This window comes from Polypterus senegalus, chromosome 3 (genome assembly GCF_016835505.1).
Source record: "Polypterus senegalus isolate Bchr_013 chromosome 3, ASM1683550v1, whole genome shotgun sequence".
Classification (NCBI taxonomy): domain Eukaryota; kingdom Metazoa; phylum Chordata; class Cladistia; order Polypteriformes; family Polypteridae; genus Polypterus; species Polypterus senegalus.
In genome coordinates this window covers 183722819-183747278 of record NC_053156.1, presented here as the reverse complement: position 1 = coordinate 183747278, position 24460 = coordinate 183722819, and the positions used below count along the sequence as shown (strand labels likewise).

Below are 24460 nucleotides of genomic sequence, written 5' to 3'. Positions count from 1 at the left end.
CAGCATCTTATTGCAGATGTTGAAGAACGCAAGCCTTCTAAGGAAGTATAGTCAGCTCTGTCCTCTCTTGCACTGAGCATCAATATTGGCAGTCCAGTTCAATTTATCATTCAGCTGCACTCCCAGGTCTGCACTTCTGCGCACAGTCATCTCTGATGATCATGGGGTTCGTGAGGGGCCTGGGCCTCCTAAAATCCACCACCAGTTCCTCGGTTTTGCTGATGTTCAGTTGTAGGTGGTGTGAGTCATGCCATTTAAAAAAGTCCTTGATTAGGTTCCTATACTCCTCCTCCTGCCAACTCCTGATGTAGCCCACGACAGAAGTGTCGTCAACGAACATTTGCACGTGGCAGGACTCCGAGTTGTATTGGAAATCTGATGTATATAGGCTAAACAGGACCGGAGAAAGCACAGTCCCCGCGGCGATCCTGTGCTGCTGACCACAATGTCAGACCTGCAGTTCCCAAGACGCACACACTGAGGTCTGTCTGTAAGATAGTTCACGATCCATGCCACCAGGTATGAATCTACTCCTATCTCTGTCAGCTTGTCCCCATGGTGCAGAGGTTGGAATGTGTTGAAGGCGCAAGAGAAGTCCAAAAACATAATTCTTACTGCACCACTGCCTCTGTCCAAGTGGGAGAGCGACTGGTGTAGCATGTAGATGATGGCATCCTCCGCACCCACCTTCTCCTGATATGCAAACTGCAGTGGGTCAAGGGCATGGTGGACCTGTGGCCTCAGCTGGTGAAGCAGCAGCCGCTCCATGGTCTTCATCATATGTGATGTCAGGGCGACAGGCCTGAAGTCATTCAGCTCACCAGGATGTGATACCTTTGGAACTGGGGTGATGCAATATGTTTTCCAAAGCCTCAGGACTCTCCCCTGTTCCAGGCTCGGGTTGAAGATGCGCTGTAGAGGACTCCCCAGCTCCAACGCACAGGCCTTCAACAGTCATGGTAATACTCCATCTCGACCTGCAGCTTTGCTGGCACAAAGTCTCCACAGCTCTCTGCTTACCTTGGCTGCTGTAATTGTGGGTGGGGGGAAACTCTCTGCTATGCTGGTATCAGCAGAAGGATGGGTGGAGGATGCAGTACTCTGAGGTGAGAGTGGATTAGGGTGGTCAAACCTGCTAAAAAAATTGTTCAGGTTTGCTTTCTCTCTGTCTCTCTTGATGGAGGCACCCCGCTTCAAGATGCAGCCAGTGATGATCTTCATCTCATCCCACACTTCCTTCATGCTGGTATTCTGCAACTTTGCTCCAGTTTTCTCCTGTACTACTCTTTCACCACCCTCAGCTGGACTCGGAGTTCCTTCTGCACGTGCTTCAGCTCATGCTGATCACCGCCTTTAAAAGCCCTTTTCTTCTGCCTCAAAAGGCCCTTGATGTCACTTGTAATCCATGGCCTGTTGTTAGCATAGCAGCATACTTACTGGAATTACAATGTCCATACAGAAGTTGAGTAGTCAGTAGTGCAATCAACAACCTCCTCAATGTTCTCACTATGTGACCCCTGCAGGATATCTCAGTGCATAGTTCCAAAGCAGTCTCTCAGAGCCTGCTCTGCCTCAGGGGACCAGTTTCTGAATGAGCGTGTGGTTGTAAGTAGCTCCCTCACTCTTGGTTTGCAGATAGGCTGAAGCAGAACCAGGTTATGATCTGCCTTCCCAAGTGGAAGGCAGACAATGTTTTGTCCAGCGTCACATGGTTAAAATCTCCAGAGAGTAGCACAAGAGCCTTGGGGTGCTGTGTTTGTAGTTTAGCAACAGTGGTGTGGATGATGTCACCCGCCAGCTCCACGTTCGCGCAAGGAGGGATGTAAACAGTAACAACAATGACGTGTCCAAACTCTCTGGGCAAGTAATAGTTACACAGACTTACGGCCGACAGTTCATGTCAAGGGTTGCACCGCCTTGTGTTTACATAGAGAGCAAGTCCTCCTCCTTTCCGCTTCTCGCAGGTATTTGCGTCTCTGTCTGCTCTAACTGTGCTAAACCTGGGTAGCTCCACATTAGCATCTGGGATGCTAGTTGTTAGCCACGTTTTCCAAAAACGCAACAAGCTGCATTCTCTGTAGGTCCTGTCATTTTTTGCGCTGGAGCCAGTTCGTCGATCTTATTTGGTAGTGTGTTCACATTTCCCAGGATCACAGAATGCATCAAAGGCTTGTATCGCCACTTCCTTGCTAGCCGTTTAGCCTTTAGCTTTGCACCAGCTCTGCTGCCACGATACCGCCTTCTTACCTAATCAGGTAAATAGGGAACCACACCAACACAGACCTTTGTTCTCAGCACTAACTGTTGACTACCTGAATAGAGTCTCAGCATGTAAAAATCCATGTCCAAGTAGTAAAAAGTGTCCAGGAAATGAGTCCACATAAAAGAAAGTGGTAGGAATTATCAGAAAGATAGAGAAAAGGGTAGAAAGATAAAGAAGATAATTTTATTTATAATAAATTTGCAAAAATCTCAAGTAAACTTTTTTCATGTTGTCATTATGGGGTGTTGTGTGTAGAATTCTGAGGAAAAAAATGGAATTTAATACACTTTGGAATAAGGCTGTAACAGAACAAAATGTGGAAAAAGTGATGTGCTGTGAATACTTTCTGGATGCACTGTATGTATAACACTAATAGTGTAACCAAAAAATTTTAATGCTAAGGTGAGAGCTGCAGCTGACTGTTAGGAAATCTTCCAGCACTATCATACCTTAGAAGACCAAAACATTGTCTGATCTAAAGAGAACATGCCGGAGAGTTGAGTGTAAATGGGGGAAAAAGCAGAACTAAACTGATAGTTCACTATGAAATATCAAAAGGCAAAAATAACAGAATATAAGAAGTAGTCCACCTTGAGAGGCAGTCCTGTTTCTATAAAATTATAAATTTTATTCTCAATTGAGTTTTATTCTCAACTATTGATCATCTTCTTAACCCAACTCACTCAATGGAATGCCTCTTAAAAACTACTAGTGAAACTTTTTTTAGAAACAAAATAAATGATATTGGAAATAATATACAGTAATCCCTCATTATATCGCGCTTCGACTTTCACGGCTTCACTCTATCGCGGATTTTAAATGTAAGCATATCTAAATATACAGGTATATTACGGATTTTTCACTGGTTCGCGGATTTCTGCAGGCAATGGGTCTTTTAATTTATGGTACATTCTTCCTCAGTTTGTTTGCCCAGTTGATTTCATACAAGGGACGCTATTGGCGGATGGCTTAGAAGCTACCCAATCAGAGCATGTATTACATATTAACTAAAACTCCTCAATGATATAAGATATGCTTCCCGCGCGGTGCTTGATTGTTTGCTTTTCTCGCTCTCTCACCCTCTCTGACATTCTCTGGGCCTGACGGAGGGGGTGTGAGCAGAGGGGCTGTTGGCACAGAGGCTGTTTGTCTAGAGGATATGGACGCTCCTCTACAAAATGCCGCTTTATCGTGGTGCTTCGGTATACTTAAAAGAACGTATTGATTTTTTGATTGTTTGCTTTTATCTCGCTCTCTCTCTGACAAGGCGCTCCTTTGAAGAGAAGATATGTTTGCATTCCTTTAATTGTGAGAAAGAACTGTCATCTCTGTCTTGTCATGGAGCACAGTTTAAACTTTTGACTAAAGGGTGTTATTTTATGTCTAGAGGGCTCTAATAATGTTAACAGTGTGAGAGAGTTTATAAGGGCTTAAAATATATAAAAATAACCATACAAACATATGGTTTCTACTTCGCGGATTTTCATCTGGAACGTAACCCCCGCGATCGAGGAGGGATTACTGTAGTACAAACCCAACCAAGATTATTCCCTTTAAGCAAATTTAATTTTTACACTGAAATAGATCTACCTGAACTACATAGAATAATTTCTCAGCTGAAACCTCATCTGCATCCTTGACCCAGTACCAACAAGATTTCTTAAAGAAGTCTCCAATGTGATAATCGATAGTGTACATGACATAGTGAACTCATCATTAGATACAGGGGTCTTCCCTGACTCTCTAAAGACTGCAGTTGTTAAAACCTTGCTTAAGAAAAATAATCTTGACTCCTCTGTCATTGACAACTTCAAACCAATTTCTATCCTGTCTTTAAAAAAAATTCTACAAAAGGTGGTTTTTAAGCAACTAAATGATTACTTGAATAAACAATCTATTCCTGCCAAGTTTAAGTCAAGTTTTAGAACAAATCATACCATAGAAACTGAATTTGTTAAAGTAGTAAATGATTTGCAGGTTACTGAAGACAGTGGCCATATATCCATTCTTGTTCTCTTAAACCTGAGTATAGCATTTGACACCCTAGACCATAGTACAGTACTATAACTCTTATAAATCACCTCAGACATTAAATTGGTTTCGGTCTTACTTAGCAGGTAGAAAATTCTTTGTTAGTTGTGGTGATTGTACTTTGTTGACCAATGATATTGTATATGGGGTACAACAAGGATTTATCCTAGGTCTGTTGCTTTTTTCAATCTACATGATTCAATTAGGTCAGATTTTCTCAAAGCATTATGTGCATTACAACAGCTATGCAAATGACACATAGCTTTATCTATCAATAACACCTGATGACCCTGACACTCTTGGCTCTCTGATTCAATGTCGCTACATTTTATTTGTACTCCTAACTGACTATATGGGCAAAGAATGATCATATTCTTCAGGGATCTGCAACCTTTATTAATCTCTACTTTTCTCTGTTGTCTTTTCTGGTTCTTCTGTGGTGATGATTTGTGCCAACACCACCACCTGATCAAGGCACCATGCAGCCACCTATAATGATGGAATGAAGGAGGGTGCCCCAGCTGCCCATGAGACCGACTTCATCGAATCCTCTAATATGAAGCCTGGAAACAAAGAGGAATGAATTAAGCATATTTATGTTAGGTAGAAGGCCTAGTGGGGGCTGGGTGATCCTTTGTCCTTGGAACCCCTAGTAGATTTTTTTTTTTGGTTGTTTTTTTTTTTCTGCCCTCACAGCCATTTGACCTTATCACCGGACTCATCTTTAGAGACTTACATAATAACTCTGTATTTAAGGATGCTACTCTTCTACTTAAAACTTCTCAACTTTTTAAGTTCGTTTAGATTTGTTTTTTTACTGTTACTAATTCTTTAATATTACAGTACTGCCTAATCTTTCTTGTTTTCTTTTCTTGCAACTTTCTCTCTGACATCTTGTAAGCACTTTCAAGAACATTGTTTATATGAAAATGTACTATATAAATAAATGTTGTTGTAGGCCAGACAGCTTTATTTAATGGTCCCCTGAAAATATCAAATATAACTCCATCTAACTCCATAAAAATAACTTCCTTTCATCTTTACATATCTGTACTAATATTAAAAGGTCTACCTACGTTTGACTTCATTTTATACCTTAGTTTTTTAATATATTTCCATGCCACTTCTATCCATTCCAAAATCCTAATACTAAAGTAGAATCTAGAGATATTAAGGGCAAGTATAAAGCAATAATGGACTTGTAAATTCTTTATTAAAATACAACAAATTTTTAATCAATTAGGTTTAAACTGAAGAGAGTGGTTAAATTAAGTAATCACTAACATTACCAAAAATATCTTATCCTCATACCTCAGCTTCTGTAAGCTGCTCTCGTAATTTTTCCACTTCTTCTCTGAGTTGCCGGATTATACGAGCATTTGGATCCTCATTTACCACAGCGTGATTAACAATATGCTTTGCACGATCTGCATAACGCAACGTGGACAAAGTTTCATCATAGCTGTCAGCAGCAGGACTCACTGTTGCAATCATTGCTGTCTTGCTGTTACCTCCAAGACTATCCTAAAAAAATAGACAGAAATGGTCCTGTTCAATTTAATAAAATAATAGACAACCCATGTATATTGCAAATGTTAAGAAAAAAACACTCATTGCATTGGTAAAACTGAGTTTGATCAAAATGCACAAATATAAAGACATAAAAACAATCATAAGTCGAGGACTTAAGTGTGAACATACAGCAAAAAAAAAAAAAGTTAAGGCAATACAAGTGTTGACTGCTATGAGTTATACACGGATTTACAATTGTACCGCATTTCTAAAAAATAATTCTAGAACATAATCAATGTCTTATTTTAGGAATCACAGTAACAACGCAATCAATCTTACAAACATAAATTTTTGTGTAATACGTTCAACAGTGGGCTAAACAATTTAAGAGTGACATATAAAACTTTATGTGAAAATAAACATATTTTGTAATATTTCCACAAAGAATCCATGAATTAAATTATTTTTGTAAAACAATTATCATACTACTACCCGAGTTAATTATATCTAAGCAGTATTACACTTCATATAAACAAATTATAATTTGTGACAAATGCACAATAGCAAAAAAAAGCACAGATTACACTGTATCCTTTATAGGTTCATTTTGAACTGGAATGCTAATAACTGGAGTTTTCACATTGGTCAAATATAAAATGTCTAAGTTATAACACAAATATTAAAAAGCCAGATAACCCTGCAGTGGCCCTAATACCAGCTTCCTGCTGTCTGCAGTTAAAGGGGTAGGTTCATGTATAATCTTTTTCAACCAGACTATAAGGCATAGAGCATTGGAGTCGCAAGTAGAAGGAACTGACTCAAATGGGTACCAACAGAGTTTAGCTGCAGACTTCCAGAGCTCTGCCCCCCGGTTACACTATGATTAGGGTTTTTTGGAGGGAGTTATCTGTCTCAAATAATGATACCCGTTGAGTAAGTCATCTCCACCTACTTGCATTTTGGGTTGTAGTGATATCCCTCTAAACAAAATGAAACTCCTAAAGCATGGCTAGAGGATGCCATAAAACACAAGAAAAAAAAATCTGATATTTACTTATTTGACAAAAACAATTCACCAGTTAAACAGTATTTCCCATCTGAAGCCCCAACACCTCTTATATATCTTGTTCTTCTTTTACTCTGGTCAATCAATAACAATACTTTGTGGTTAAACCGGATTTGAACACCACGACACACCTTTAATACTTTTACTGTGTTCTTTATTTTCACAAAAAATACAGTTTATCTTTAAATGCTTTTTAGCAGACCCAGTAACAGATCAAGAGCAACTCTGAAAAATTTAACTGAAAACATTTATGAACAAATTAAATAAGAGGGTGTAGCATCACATGTCCAAGCTCTGATAGCATAGAAATGCTTTATTACTGTACTTCAACCCTTGTGTTTGTAGAAACAAGTAGTAAAACCAACTACCGGCCATAGCATCGTGACTATGCCTTTGGGCAGTTTGTGTGTTTTTATATGTCTTCACACTTCAATTGTCAAGATAGACAAGTAGGATAGTTACACCTTTTCACATGAGCTCATTTCATTTTTAATATAATGCTATTAATTCACATTTTTCTATGTGCTTCAAAATTTACAATAGTTTGACTCAATTGCAACAACCAAAACCACCTCATTTTCCCAGCTTTAAGGAACATTGTTTAGATAGAAATGTGGACTTTGCTAGTCCTTTGCCATGAATTGGAATCTTGCTTGCAAGATTTTAGGAGGCATAAGACTGATATTTAATCTCTTTTTGCTATTAATGTAGACAGTTATTTGTTATCACATACAATTCACAAAAAAGAAATTGCTAAAAGCAGGTATCGCAGCATACTAAAAATTAAACATTTTTGCATTTAACTAATTGTGTCATTCAGCATCTCATCTAACAGTAAGAATTTGTGTAGAAGCAAACAGATACATGTCCATAACTTGATGATGCCATAGCAAAATCCTTTTACTAACCTTTACTGTTGTTAGAGCATTGCTCTGAATAGCATTTAATAAAAAAGTTTTAAAATTAAATAATTTCTTCAAGTTTGTATCTTTATATTTAATGTCTGTCATTAAAACATGTACTTGGAGTTCAATGGCACACTTTGGTGCCTCAAAACTGAAGCAGCATGTACACACATTTTCCTTTCTGTTGTTTACAATGCACCTGACAACTGAACCCAATTAACTTACTTGAAAGGTGGCTCAAGTTTATCTAGCCAATTTATATGGAAAGAACAAATCCATGCTGTTTGCTTTGTGGAGAAAAAGTTGGGATTTTGGGTTATTACTACTGTTTGTTTGGAGCCAATGGGGGTAAAAGTGATTACAAAAACAGACTATTATGCAATTTTGAGAGCTAGCATTTTTCTGAGTTGCTGTCTGCCTTACATTCAATGCAAATGGGCAGACATTAATAAGGAAATAAATATTTTGTAAAACCAACTACTGTGCATGTTTCTGGTCATTAGTCTTTTTTTTTTCTTTCTTAACAAGTCCAGTATAGGTGTAAAGTATGGCCTTAAGTGGCACCCTGCCCAAGATTGGTTCCTGCCTTGTGCCCTGCGTTGGCTGGGATTGGTTCCAGCAGACACCTGTGACCCTGTGTTCGGATTCAGTGGGTTGGAAAATGAATGGACGGATGGATGTGGCCTTAAGACAAAACCTTAACTGGTGACTCCGATTGACTGACAATACAAATGTCCATACTATAGAATATTTCCTAAAATGTTGCAATGCACAGGTATTAAAAGTTGAAATATTAACCTTTGTTATGCAATGCCTTGCACAAGTTAAATCATTACTCATATTTCACTGTAGTATCCTATATTAGGCAAAATCTCAGCATGCCCGAGATACATTTCAGTATACGTTGATCAAATCCCGCTTGTGTCCTAGCAACAACGAGCCACAAGTATGTCCTCTTTATTCAGTGATGGAATGAATTGCAAACTCTTTGGTGCTCCTGTGATTCCCAAGCCCATTAGATCTTTAGAAAGCTGAGTTCCCTACAAACCCCCAAACACCGACCTCAACTACCATACAGTGAGCTTGTCAACCTTGATTCCTACACTGTTCCACTAGCTACAGATATTTATTGAATTTCCTGTTGAGGGTAATCTTCCACGTGTTCCTCCCATGGCACTGTCAGTTCCAACATGGTCACCTGCTTAGTGGAATCTGAGAAGAGGATTAAGTTTAGGCAGATAGACATTTGCATGATATGATCAGAAAAAGAGTCGTTTCCAAAGTTTCCACTGTGGAATGTAGGTTTGAACTTGTTCAAGGTTGTCTGAGGGGGTTCTCACCTGCTCTTAAAATGGGACAGTTTTTCATACTGAGGTTTGTATGTTAAACTTAAATGTTGTAGTGACCACTTAGTAAACCAGGGATCAAGGCTTTTGCTAGTCTTGTAGAGGGCTGCCGTATCCTTCAGGCTACAGTCAAAGAATTTCCCCCAAGCTCTTCACTGGTTGTTCCGTCAGTGTTAGGAAGGTGGTTTCAGATAACCTGAATCATAATTTATCCTCTACTTTACCTTTCCTCAGCACAAAAGACTTTAACTTAGATGGACTGAAGCTCCAAGTTGCCCATGAGATGAGATGAGATTCTCAAGGCACTGGTGAATCTATTCTTTTGCCAGGGACTAATATTGCAGTGACAGTCAGGTCGTCCATGAAAGCTCTAATTGGCGGCGGCTGCACACCACTCTTTGTCATGGGTCAATGACACTACGCTTCTGCCAAACTTAGAACTATGTTTGAGGCAAGAAAAAAAAAAAAAAAAGGATGACCAAGATGGTGTAGCCCATTATGATTCTCTTCTCAAACCTGTGTCTGATGTTATTGGCCCAGAATATACAGTATGTACCTCAATATGTTCTATGCAGCATGGAGTTTCTGAGATTCCACTTTCTGGACTATGATGCCAATGAAGATTTTCTTTAGAAGGAACTTCGTCAACCATTGGGACATTAAGAGGAAAATATTTTTCCGTCTATGGTTAGTGAAGCAATGGCTCTAAACTGCCCTACGGTTTTGTGTTCTCTTTCTTGGGGATCTAAACGCCTTCAGTATTCTTCAAGTGGTTGGTGACTCTTCTGCTCCACCAAATTACTCTCAGAATCTTCCACAGATGTTGTAAATTAATATATTGTCATAATAAAAACTTTGTTGTAATCTTTTAAAAGTTTTATTTGCTACAAATGTGTGCATTAAACAAATGTTTGAACTTTTTTCAATCAAATGATACAAGCTACAAAAAAGGTAGCTTGCATTCCTTAAAAAGACTTATTTACCTGAAATGGTAACTCAAAAGAATGTCAAAACTTCCACACTCTGAAAAGTGTTATGTTTAAAAATATGGTGGTAGTCCTCAAACAGTGGAATGCAAAAGTTTGGGCAACCTTGCTTAAAATGTCTGTTACTGTGAATAGTTAAGTAAGCAGAAGATAAATGATCAACACAAGGCATAAAGTTCAAGATCAAACATTTCTTTTCTGCATTTTATGCAAGATTAGTGTATTACTTTTATTTTGTAGAACTGTAATGTAAAAAAAAGAAAGGAGAACCATGCAAAATTTTGGGAACCACAAGATATCGGAGGACTCAGACTTTAATTTGTCCATTAGGGCTATGGCTTATTCATAGTCATTGCTAGGAAACCCCAGGTGATGCTAATTGCAAAACTGTATAATAATTTTAGAAACATGTCCCGTGGAATGTTGAAGTCAAAACAGAACTATTTTGGCTACAATTTGAACCATTGAATCTTCAGAGAAAAAACTGTGCCAAATTCCAGGAAAAGAACTCCTCTCCAACTATTAATCCTAGGGGTGGATCGATCATGCTTTGGGCTTGTGCTGCATCCAGTAGCACAGGGAACATACCATTGGAAAAGGGAAGAATGGATTCAAATAAATGCAATTGAATTCTGAAAGCAAACATCACACCATCTGTAAAAAAATGTTATAGTTAAAAAAAGGATTAATACTACAACAAGATAATGCCCTCAAACACACCTCAAAATCTACAAAGGATTCAAGAGGCACTAGCTGACAGCTTTGTCATGGCCCTCTCAGTCGCCCGACCTAAATCTCATTGAAAATCTGAAGATAGATCTCAAAAAAGCAGTGCATTCAAAACAACCCAAAAATCTTGCAAAATTAGAAGCTTTTTGCAAGGATGAATGGTCGAAAATATAAAAGTAAGAATTGAAAGACTTTTTGATGGCTACAAAAAGCATTTACAAGCTGTGACACTTTCAAAAGGGGGTGTTACTAAGTACCGAACATGTTGCGTGCCAAAACCTTTGCTTCGGGCCCTTTTAATTTTTTTTGGTATTTTGTACCTGTGAATGATGGAAATAAAAATGTAATTTTGCTTAAAATATTAAAGAAATGTGTCATTTTAAACTTTATGCCCTTTGGTGATAAATTAATCTTTTGCTCGCTTAACTATTCACTTCAACCGATATTTTAAGCAAGGGTGCTCAAACTTTTGCATGCCTCTATATACATCTTAAATATGTATTTATGGGAGCTAAAATCAACTCTACAGACATTAAAGAAACATTTAAAATTTGCTGCATGGACAGCAACATTATAAACAAAGCTAAACATTTCAAGTTTGCCAAAATATCAGGGTGTTAATATGTATTCTTTGAAACGCGTGAAGTGTTAACTATATCTTAAAAAATTTGTCTTCCTAAATCAATACCTGAAAGACCTTTCCTTTCTGGTGTAAGCCCAAATCTTGCATAACTGAACAGTCTATCGACAGGGGCATTATAACAAACTGTTATACTTGTAACCTGGTCAGATTTCAAAAGGAAAATATAAACTTGTTTGTGTAAATAAAGTTTATTGAAGGAATTGGGATACAAGTTGTGGGGGTTGGGTAAAGTGGAGTATAAATATGTGTCACCTGATTGGCAAAGAAAAAAGTTTGTTGCTAAAAGAGACTGTTGAGGCAGCACGCCGAAACAAAAAAGTTTGCTGTAAGAAGAGACTGTTGAGGCAGCTCGCCGAAACAAGGCGGGAAGAAAGAACGAGAGAGAGAGTTTCAGGCAGCACGCCGAAACAAGGAGTGGCAGAAAAAGTCGTAGTTGAGGCAGCACACCGAAACAACATGAGAAGAAAGAACGAGAGAGAGTTTCAGGCAGCACGCCAAAACAAGACAGAAAGAGAAAAGAGAGGCACTGTTGAGACAAAATGCTGAAACAAGACAGAAAGAGAAAAGAGAGGCGCTGTTGAGGCAGGAAGCCGAAGCAAGACGGAAAGGCAGAAAGAGGAACTAACTTTAGCACACGGCTAAAACATAAAAGGATTTGGGCGATAAAGGGAAAGACAGCAGGTAGGACACAAGTGCAGAAATGGCGATCAGCGAGCAAAGAGGGTGTTTGAGAAAGACTGCTGCTCAAAGTAGCACTGACCTCTTATTATAAGTCATCTCTTTAAATTAGTGCTTGATTGATTAATGCTTCGGCATCTCTGCTGTTAATTTATTTTGAAATCAGAGCCTTGTTGAAAAAAGTGCAATCGGATTTCACTTTATTTGAAATTACAACAGGTTCAGTACATTGGGCACCTCCAAAATAATAAAATAAGTCTACCTTCAATCTGCTTGACATTTTAATACATTCTCTATTCTCACACTGTCGCTGCCCTACTAAGTGACAGGCTATTGTTTGTCTTGATCCTTGTCAGGAGAGCAAAATATAAAATCAGCCATGAAAAGGAGCCTAAATCCTTACAAGGCATACATACAGGGGTGAAGGATACATTTCTGCTTTCATGCCAAATAGACTGTGCAGATTAAACTTAAGTATCTAGCCGTCAGGAAAAGACTGAAAACAAGACGGCAGTGCTGAAGCTTCCCTTTTATAGGGTGTAGCTGCTAGGGATTTTGATTGCTCTTAGTTGCCCGAGTAGCTCTAGAACTTTTGTTTAAGCTAATGTTTGTTCTTTATTATAGTAAAGTATAAAAACAAATCAAGTATAAACGTACATGTTACACCCAGTATCATTAACTTCGAATATTTACTTATTTTTAATTTGAATATTCATACCTTATTTTTTGGCTAATTTGACAGCCCTAGTACACAATGTTAAAATTGTGATGTTGAGCAAAATGGATCACAAATGTCTGTGCATACCAGCCACTGATCAAAAACTGCTTACTCAAACAGACAAATGCTTTACTTCTACTTCTGGTGTAGATGTACAGATCATGTGCTTTTAAATAACTTTGTATTCCAATTACTGTCACATGTTGTGGGACAGAAACACATGCTTATCTACACTCAGTCTTGAATGATGCTTCATATCAAAAAATTTATCCACCTGTGCTAAATGCCCTTTCAAATGGGAAACTAGTTGCAGAAATTTTTAATTTTTTTTTTTTTTTTTTTTATATAAGGTGACGCACTCAAACTGGTTTAATTGGTTTCCCACCATTGTAGAGAATCACACTCACAGTCTGCATCAAAAATCTGCAGGCAATTTTAAGATCTTTGTCAGTTGAATGTCTGTCGGCAAGATCAATTTCTGAGCTTTTTGGACCTTCCTTAACCCTGTTTCATATAATCTTTCAGGCATCACTATTATATAACCTGGATCTCAATGACCTAGCGTACACACACACACACATATTATATTACATATATGAGGGACCTTTCAGGAAAAAAAAAAAGATTGGTTCGTAAATATATAAAATGGTTCAGATAGATAGATTTTATATATACAGTGATCCCCCGCTATATCGCGTTTCAACTTTCGCGACTTCACTCTATCTCGGATTTTATATGTAAGCATATCTAAATATATAACGCGGATTTTTCACTACTTTGCGGGTTTCTGTGGACAATGGTTTTTTTTTTTACTTCTGGTACATGCTTCCTCAGTTGGTTTGCCCAGTTGATTTCATACAAGGGACGCTATTGGCAGATGGCTGAGAAGCTACCCAATCAGAACACGCAGTTAAGTTCCTGTGTGCTGACTGGCTCAGCGATACAGCGCCGAATTCGATTCCGCTGTGTTAACCAGGAAGTCTCATCTCGCTCATTCAGCATCAACGTGTTTCGCTGTGTAAAGAGTTAACTTGTGTTTATCTTTGTGCATAGTCAAGTCCTTCATTATGGCTCCAAAACGATCTGCTCCTGTTGCTGCTTCAGGGGCCGTGCCCAAGCGCCACCGGAAGATGCTAACAATTGCCAAAAGGGTAAAAGTTTTGGATATGTTGAAGGATTGTTTTATCTTGGTAGACTAATATATTTTGCTCTACTTACCCCTATTGTATTATTAACATGTAGCCTTAGAATACCTAATCTCACAGATTTACCACTGTTTATAAGGTATTATTGTATATAACTTAATCCCACCTTCCCTTCTATATCTATAACATCAGGCAATAAGATGTAGTAAAAAGACAAGCAGGAGTTAAGTTACACATAAAATAATGTATTACTGATAATATTCATAAATAATAACAAAATTCAAAGTACATTTGAATATTGGCAACCATACAACCTGTTAAAATGGTGATGTGGAATTCAGGTGGCACACAGACTTGTAGTTACTTAATGTCTCTAGTTAAGGCATCATTGGTGCTCAGCTTTTAGCCACATGTCTGTTCAAAATGGCTGAAGCTGTGCTCTTCATTGTGTTGTCTTCGGTTCATGGTGTGATGGTCTTCTTCAGTTGTTAGCAAGAGAAAGATACTTCTACATCATCACAGGTTAGCAAGAGAGATGCTTCTTTTCAGATGTTAGTAAGAGAGAGAGAGAATGTGGTTGAGCAAGCAAATTTATAGGTATTCTGTCCAAGTCCTACAGCCAATCCAGACAGCCATATCTCAGACCAATGGGGGAAATAGTACATCTTAACACCTGCAACCCCCCCAAGACCATATGTTAAGCTAACCTGGCTTTGTGTGGGGAATGAGAGAAAGACTTTAGCAAAGAAATACTCATCAAACTGGTTTAAGACACATCCCCCAAATCCTGTCGTAAAAATACAAAGAAAAGCCATAAACGGGGGGGGGGCAAACACAAATTCCTTTCACCAAAGTAAAACTAAATTACATTGCTTCACCTAAATTATAAATAAAGACATACAAAACATTTATCAAGTTATATGCAAAATCTTACATCACAACAGAAGGGAACAGCTACATCACTGCAGGACGCCATTACGGCATCAATGAGTCCACGATTCTTTTTATTTAAAAAGGAGGAAAAGAATATAAGATCTATGGCCACAGTGTCCTTTAACCAGAGCGCAAAACGAGTTGTAAGTGCATGTAATAAGGCGGTAGTCCAGGTGGAATCTGTTTTAGGGATTTGGACTGAAGACTGCGGGAAGAAGAACAACGGCGGTGCTACACAATCGCCTGAAGAGGCTCCTTTAGAAGAGCTGTAACGCTCTCCTTTGTTGTGCAGTAAAATTAAACTCATTGTTATCGGACAAGTCATCAGTGTCATTGTTGGTGAGTAACCATAATTAATTTTCTACATACAGTACTTAATACATACGTTTAGTGTCACAGTACACACATTTTACTGTATACAATTTTTCTTGCATTGTATGTATTTATTGCTGGTGGCCTGTCTGTCATAATGGTTGTAACATATGTGATATCGGAGACGCTCGATATCTTTAAAATAATATTTAGGTTTTACTGTATATAAACTGTGTGTCTACATACATAATTTCAATGAATCTTACCTAATATCTAAGAGAATACAAAGGGTGTTTGCTGTATAACTGTGCGGGAAATGTTTATAATAATGTGGGAGAGTTTATAAGGGCTTAAAATATATAAAAATAACCATATGAGCATATGGTTTTAACGTTGCAGATTTTCACCTTTCGCGGGGGGTTCTGGAAGGCAACCCCCGCAATCGAGGAGGGATTACTGTACACTGCATCCAGAAAGTATTCACAGCGCATCACTTTTTCCACATTTTGTCAGTCAGGGAGGTGACCAAGAACCCGATGGTCACTCTGTCAGAGCTCCAGAAGTCCTCTGTGGAGAGAGAAGAACCTTCCAGAACAACAACCACCTTGTTGCTGCAATCCACCAATCAGGCCTGTATAGTAGAGTGGCCACACGGAAGCCACTCCTTAGTAAAAGGCACATGGCAGCCCGCCTGGAGTTTGCCAAGATTGAACTCTTTGGTGTGAATGCCAGGCGTCACGTTTGGAGGAAACCAGGCACCGCTCATCACCAGGCCAATACCATCCCTACAGTGAAGCATGGTGGTGGCAGCATCATGCTTATGGGATGTGTTTCAGAGGCAGGAACTGAGAGACTAGTCAGGATAAAGGGAAAGATGACTGCAGCAATGTACAGAGACATCCTGGATGAAAACCTGCTCCAGAGCGCTTTTGACCTCAGACTGGGGCGACGGTTCATCTTTCATCAGGACAAAGACCCTAAAGCACACAGCAAAGATATCAAAGGACTGGCTTCAGGACAACACTGTGAATGTCCTTGAGTGGCCCAGCCAGAGCCCAGACTTGAATCCGATTGAACATCTATGGAGAGATCTTAAAATGACTGTGCACCGACGCTTCCCATCCAACCTGATGGAGCCCGAGAAGTGCTGCAAAGAGAAATGGGTGAAACTGGTCAAGGATAGGTGTGCCAAGCTTGTGGCATCATATTCAAAAAGACTTGAGGCTGTAATTGCTGCCAAAGGTGCATCAACAAAGTATTGAGCAAACGCTGTGAATACTTACAGTAAGTAGATGTGATTTCTCAGTTTTTTTATTTTTAATAAATTTGCAAAAACCTCAAGTAAGCTCTTTTTACATTGTCATTATAGGGTGTTGTGTGTAGAATCCAGAGGAAAAAAATGTATTTAATCCATTTTGGAATAAGGCTGTAACATAACAAAATGTGAAAAAAGTGATGCGCTGTGAATACTTTCCAGATGCACTGTATATAGATTCAGATACATTGGTTAATATACACTGGTTTAGATAAATATATTGTTTTAAAAAGATTGGTGCAGAGATATATAGATTATCATTGCAGACGGAGGCCAGTCGGTCTCATCCCTCTCAGCTGACGTATTCAACTGAGGGAGAAAATATGGAGACATACTTCTTGATTTTCTAATGCACTACAAAGCAGAATGTGTGGCAGAGGCCAGAATGGGCATACATCCTGGCACCCTACTTGAAGGGCACGGAGCAGAAGGCCTAGTATGACTTAACTGAGGATCAGGCGGCAGATAACACCCTCAGGACGAAGGTCTTTAAACGCTATGGTGTATCTCCGGCCCAGCAGGCAAGGGAATGGAGGATGTGGCAGTTCGACCTTGGAAGGCCAATATGTTCCCCGGTTTTCGAAGTCTGGGGTAAACACGGGCGCTGGCTAAAGCCAGATATAAATGCTGCCCAGAAAATGGCCAAGATCATGGCATTCACAACCTTTGTTCATGTCCTCCCAGAAAATCTTGGCCAGCAGGTCCAGAAATGAAATTATGAAACCATTGAGGTAGTGGAACATTACTGGGCTGCCTGTAAATCAGAGCAGTCAGAATGGTCCCCCCGCCAAGCTCGACTGGTACATGGGGCAGTCCCTGAGCCCACCCGGCAACTTGCCAAGCCTCCCATCCAGCCTAAAGAAAAGCTGCACAACCTTCCTTGCTGTTCCAAGTGTGAGGAGGTTGGACACTTAACCATCAGCTGTCATCTTCCTGGCGAACCCATGGACTGCTCGATAATCAAGGGAGAGAGGTATTGTGCTGTGGTAAACCCTTTGTCTCTACCCACTACTGGGGCAGTAGTCATAAATGGTTATAAGGTAGTGGCTATGTTTGATTCAGGGAGCAATATTTCCATTGTTGCTCACTGTTATGTTTCATGGCTCAAGGTTAAGACCAGTCTGAAATGCATTCATGCGGAGATCCGGTACTATAAATCTGCTTCCTGTGTAGTCTTGGTCGAAAACTCTATGAAGAGTTTGGTAATGGTGGTTTTACCGGACCCATCCTTTCCAATTATACTGGGGCAGGATTGGTCTAATATTAAAAGTGGTGTAAACTCTACTGTCCCTGAAAAAAATCTGGGCTTAGTAATAGATAAGGATAACCCTAATCCGACTGCCACCACGCCATGTACAATGGCCAATAGGACCCATATGGCCACCCAATGTGATGGAGTCGAACAACGATCAAGCTCTGCAGAATCCAACTCTGCGATTTTGGGGCCCACACGGTCTGAAACTCAGGCCATTAAGGTCGAAAGGAATCCGACTCAAACATTAACTTCTCAGTTTGTCTGGTCCAGCTGCCTTACGGGTGTTGATCTTCTTTAGTGCTTTGTGTACCTGACCTGAAGAGACCAATGGGGGGGGAGGGGGTTGTGTGGTCCAGGTGTGTGTGTGCCCCCACTCTGTGTTGTTGCTGGATATATACATGGCGCCCTCTGTGGCAGATGTGTTTGCTCACTCCACTCTATGCCATTGTTTGGTTTGTTTTTGGCCTTCTCTACAGTGCACTAACGCCTTGTACTACTATCATACAGCAGACAGGCATTGCTGGACAATGCTAACTCACACAGTCCCCTGGAATTTACCAATTTTATACCATCTGAGCTACAGTTCATTGTTCGCTCCCGCAGCCAACACCACAACTACACTCAGGAAGACCCCATAGCACTGAGCTCAAGTGACCAAGCTGACCCCAGGAGAGTGCTCCAGAGACGGAGACACAAGCGAGGTAAGAGGGGAGGGCTCCACGCTAGGCTGAAAGCCCGCGCAAGCCGACCACCGCTACCCAGCCTCTTGCTAGCCAACGTGTGCGGTCTCTGGAAAACAAACTGGATTAGCTAAGAGCCAGGATTACAGCGCAGCGGGAAATAAGAGATTGCTGCGCTCTAATTTTCCCTCTGACCTGGCTTTCAGACAAAGTCTGCCATAGCAGCTGTGACAAATTAGCAGCCCCAGGAATAATCATGGATGTGGGCAGTCTCTCACCTGTGCACTTAGGTGAGAAACGCCCATATTACAAATCGCCCTGAGAACTGCTTCAGCAACACAACTTACACGCCCTCTTGCTAAGCTGCGAGCATGGTGATTATTTATTTAAAACTGGCCTTTGCTGAGAATTGTGGACCCGCTATACCACACCCACCTGCCAGAATGATTACAGGTCGGTAGCACTCACTCAAATCATCATGAAGTGTTTTGAAAGAGTGATGCTGGCCCACTTTCAGAGCAGCATACCAGACACTCTGGACCCCCTGCAGTATGCCTACTGGCCCAACAGATCCACCTCAGATGCCAGCCGCACTACATTATTCCCTCTCCCATCTGGAGAACAAAGACTCTTAAATCAGGATGCTCTTTGTTGACTACAGCTCCGCCTTTAACACGGTTATCCCCCATAAACTCACCCATAAGCTTGGCCTGCATCCCACCCTCTGTGACTGGCTCCTAGACTTTGACTGGCAAGCCCCAGTCTGTCAAGATTGGTAATAGGATTTCAGCCACCATTATCACAAACACAGGCAACCCACAGGGACGCGTCCTTAGCCCCATCCTCTACACCCTGTTCACCCACGACTGTGTTGCCTGTCACAAAGATGTCATAAAGATCCTAAAGTCCGTAGATGACACCGCAGTGATTGAACGCATCACTGGTGGGGATGAGGTGTCCTAGAGGAGGGAGGTAGACAGTCTGGCATCATGGTGTGAGGACAACAACCTCACCCTCAACGCAGACAAGACGAAGGAGATGATAGTGCACATGAGGAAGGAGAGGAAACCTCACCAGCCACTGTTCATCCAAGGGCCTGAAGTGGAGTGGGTGAGCAGCATTAAATAACTAGGCGTCTACATCAGTGAGGACCTCACTTGGACACTTAACACTACACAGCTGGTCAAGAGGGCTCAACAGCAGCTGTACTTTCTGAGGAGGCTGAGGAAGTTTGGTATGTCGTCTGAGATCTTCGGCAACTTTTACAGCTGCATTGTTTAGAGCATCTTGACCAGCTGCATCACCGAGTGGTACAGCAACACTACTGCCATGGACCACAAACGCCTGCAGAGACTGGTAAAGACTGCTGAGAAGATCACCAGGACCCCACTGCCCTCTCTGCAGAGCATCTACAACTGTAGAGTCCGCAGGAGAACTGCCTCGATCCTCAGGGACCCCACCCACCCCCAACACGAACTGTTCACACTTCTACCCACAGGCAGGAGGTATCGAAGTATGAAACGCAGGACTTCCAGGCTAAAGAACTCTTTCTTTCCCAAGGCCATTAGACTCCTAAATAACTGACTGGAGTTTATAACCATGGTTCACATCATTTTGTTTACCTTACACAACTGTATTAGACTTGTCCATCACACACATACCTGCACAATTACATTTTATATTTCTATTCTGTTATCATACTTTATGCTGCCTCTGTTACTTATTATCTATCTACTACTTATTATTTATGTTTAACTTTATACGTTGTTTTTGTCATTTGGACAGCAAAGAAAGAATTTCATTGTACAGGGAAACGTGTTTCCTTACTGTGCACATGACAATAAACTTTGAACTTGAACTTAAAATTATGCTGTTCTCCTTTAAAAGGGAACAATGGAACAATGAATCCTTAAAGTTTGCTAGGAATGCAGTTGTTTCAGTTAATGGATATCAGTCCCTTGATCCTATACCACGAATGTCCTAGTTTGTTATTAATAAAGAACTCGAGTGGCAGAGCATGAGAGTGAGGTCATTGCTCTTAGTTCTGCGTACTTATCGGCGGCAAGTATGCAAACTGACACATGCCCATCTCCTAGGTGCCCATCTAGTTACCGAAAAAACTGTTGAACGAATTAAGTTTCAGTTTTATTGGTCTGAGATAAATGAGGATGTCCGACGTTTCTGTGCTTCATGTCCTGAATTTCAGCTATGTCAGATTCCCAGAAGAGGCCATGCTCCTCTTGTCCCTCTACCCCTCATGGATATTCCCTTTGACCGAGTTGGAATAGACTTCGTAGAACCCTTAGAACTCCCTGAAAGAGGCCATAAATATATTATAGTCTTAGTAGATTAGGGCACCCGATTTACGGAGGCTGTCCCCTTGCATTCAACAACATCAAAAATCATCGCATTGGAGTTAGTAGTGATATTTGCTCGTGTTGGAATCCCCAAAGAAGTATTAACAGACCAATGGACTCCTTTCATGTCGAAGACATTCAGGGAGGTGGCTGTTACTCCAGATTAAGCATCTTAAAACACCTGTCTACCATCCTCAAACAGATGAGTTGGTGGAACAATTTACGATTTAATCAAACTTTAAAACAGATGCTATACAAGGTAGTTAGCAAGGATGGCAGGAAATGGGATCAGTTGGTCCCTCTTCTGTTATTTGCCTACCGGGAGGTCCCTCAGGCCTCTATGGTGTTTTCTCCTTTTGAGTTATTGTACGGAAGACAACCCCTCGGTTTATTGGAGATGTTAAAAGGAGGATGGGAAAAAAAACTCCTCCCTTCCTCAAATATTTTAGAATTTATCAGGCAGTTACGCGATTAATTGGCTAAAATCAGACCCTTACTAAAATAAAACTTAGAAAGACTTCAAGCAGCCCAGTCGCAATATTATAATAGAAACACCACCCTATATATATATATATAGGTTGAGATACATCCATTTGGATATACTGGTCGGTTCAGATATATACATCAGTTTAAATGGAATGTTTGGGATTTATGGGCAGGCACAGAGCAGCCAACTAAGTTTAGCACTTCTGTTTCGCTTCATTTAGCATCTCTGTTGTCATTATTGTACATATTTTATAAAAGCAGCATATGCCTGTCGGTCAAGTTTTATTTCATAAGCCATCTTGCTTGGGGGACCTCGATTCCAATGCACTTTACTTTCATTATTTAAAACACTAACACAGATACCAAATCATCAGAAGGCATTGATCATAATTAAAATATATCCCATTTTTTCACATCATGACACATTTGTTTATCATTGACCAAAAGCCGGACAGTGATTTCTGGTATTCCATATTGACAGCGGTTTCACTGAAGAGTGATCTATGTCAGGAAGGATAAGAGTCCTATTTGCTGAAAGGACGTTATGGAGGAAAACAGTGGAATTGCACTGCTTCTTCTGAATGCTTATCAGTGATTAGAATGATCAGCATATTCTTGCTTCACAAATAACTGATGTTTATAAATAAATAATACATGTATTGCTATATATTTCACATATAGTATATATATATATTTTTAAAATGATATGGAAATCATAAAAAATGGTGTAACACTTGAGTCATAGACTACTTTTGCATCATACTTCTTTAAAGAAGTCTTTAATTAATTTGTTTTCAGCACACCTGTGAACAGTTAATAATCACTGATCTAAAACAATTAGTACAAGTATATATCTAATCAGATGTTATGAATTTATCTGTGCTCTGTGGAATTCAGTGTCCAATAATTAAATAATTAATAGGCTGGCCTGCTCTCCGTGGGTCTTTGTCTTCTGACCCATGCCTGTGAACCTCTTTTGCAAAAGGGGGGCTAAGATTGAGAATGGATACTATCGATTTTCAAGGCACCTTAAAACATGCTACTAAAAGATACTTTTGTATGTGCTTTGTAGTGTTTCATGGTGTAAGTGGTGGATCCACTGAAAAACTCAACATAAATAAAGAAAAGGTACATTTTTTTGAGGTTTGTTCAAAACGTTTTACAATGCTCTATATTATTAACTGCTGTATGAATATAATTTTTTAAGATGATGATCTTTGCTAGGTCAAAATGGACAAGCAGGACAACAGGAGGAATATGAAAGTTTTTTGCTCAGTTTAGGAGACAAAGGATACTTAAAGTATAAGGATGTTCATGCCAGAGCTATTGGTGCACATTCTGGAAATTATAAAGCTGCTGGTTTACTGGCCTGGTTTTTATGCTGACATTAGAAGGGCTAAGTTTTCTGATTATTATAGTCATTATTTTTCATTAAAATACTATAGTTGTCAAAACAGACTCAATAAAATGTTCAACATCCTGGTTGCTGTTTATCTATCTTTAATTGATTTGTCATACAAATGTGCATCAGTGGATATTTGGTACATCATTTGACAAATAAAATTAATGTTTCAAAGCCTCATATTATTTCTGAGATAAAGAGGGAGAGACACTACTTTATTTGTCCTAAAAGAGAAATTTAGCTATTTTACAGAAGCTCAGAGGTTGGTTGGTTGGGAGCATCAGCATGTTGCACATTGCTGTACTCTCATCACAACAAAGTACCTGAACTGGGACTCAAGTGTAGCAGGTGACACCTCAGCCCCACAATGGAACATTGTGAGTTTTTTTACGGTGGCCAATCCTGCCCCCAACCCCTTGCAGTTTAAGGGCATTGCTCAAGTGGCAACCTTCCGATTGTCAGCACAGATCCTTAGCCTCAAAGCCACCACTCCACACATGGAGCTGAAAGAATAAATAAATTCATATTATTATATAATGAAAAACAACAGACAACCAATCCAACAACAACTTTAGCTGTGTAGTGTTCAGTTTGTAAGCAACACTCCGGGGGTATACAGCTCTAAGGCAAAGCCTCAACTGTAGAAATGACTGTCCCTTTGAGTAGAGAGGACAATGGGGCACAGAAGCCTTGAAAGTGATGTAGAAAACTTTCATCAATCTTTTAACATGCATTTTAGACAATATTACTTATCAAGGGTTCATTTTGAAAGAAGCAGACAGGGTGCACACAAGCCTATGGCTCTGCTCCAGCCATGGAAATGAGTATTCCTTCCAGTGAATGGGATGTAATGACATAGTGGAGAAGAAATGATATACCTGTAGAAGAATACCTACAATCTTTTTAACACTAGAATTACCAGAGCCTACGAAAAAACTCGTAATTCCGTCCCACCTTAAACTGCTTCTTAAATCCCTTCACACCTCTCCGCCAGCGCCCTTTGTCTTCTAAATGTGCTGATAAAGAGAAGCGTGGAGCAGCCGGCTATTCCATCCCCCCACCAATTTAGAACGTGCACGAACTTCTCTCAGCTCATGCCTTGATTGAATATCTGGGAGTGAAGTGGAGTTTTAGAGTGGAAATAATAGATCATTGTTTGGAACACACGCATTTCATGTCTGTTCCGTTTCTACAGTAATCTGTGTCAACACATTGTTAAAACAGAAACGTTTTTTATATTCTAGTAGTAGATGACAAAATGTAGGCATAAACTATATAATGTATGAAGCCTGAAGTCCAAATAGCAAAGAAAATTTTCACAAGAGTAACACAATTGCACTTTTATTCAAAAATATAACTGCAGAAACAAAAAGCCGCCTTAACATGCGACATTGAAAGCAGTTTATTGTGACTGACTCTGTGGTTCAATAGAATCACTTCCCGCTTGGGAATCAAAAGGTCACGAGTTCGATCCTTCGCCACTCCGTTTTGAGAAGTAAACTGCTCTTATTCTTACTGTTTTAGAATAAAAGCATACATTTGATTTCAGTCTGTAACAGCCGGTGCAATTTATGATCCTTGTAAAGGTTAGCTTTTTTTTTTTTTTATTCACTTCTCATTCTCTCAGTTGCGTTCAGACATACAACCCCATCTGACACGGCTGTTTTCGCTAAAGACGCGCTATAGCTCTGCAGTGTA

General features: G+C 39.9%; 1 protein-coding gene across 1 annotated transcript in view; it reads right to left on the bottom strand.

Moving 5' to 3' along the window:
- LOC120526634 (kinesin-like protein KIF13B) overlaps positions 1-24460 on the bottom strand; it is a 655733-nt gene that overhangs the window by 440375 nt on the left and 190898 nt on the right. The window contains exon 8 of the mRNA XM_039749796.1: positions 5606-5818. Within this exon, the coding sequence (XP_039605730.1) occupies positions 5606-5818 (213 nt within the window). The remainder of the gene's footprint in view (positions 1-5605; positions 5819-24460) is intronic.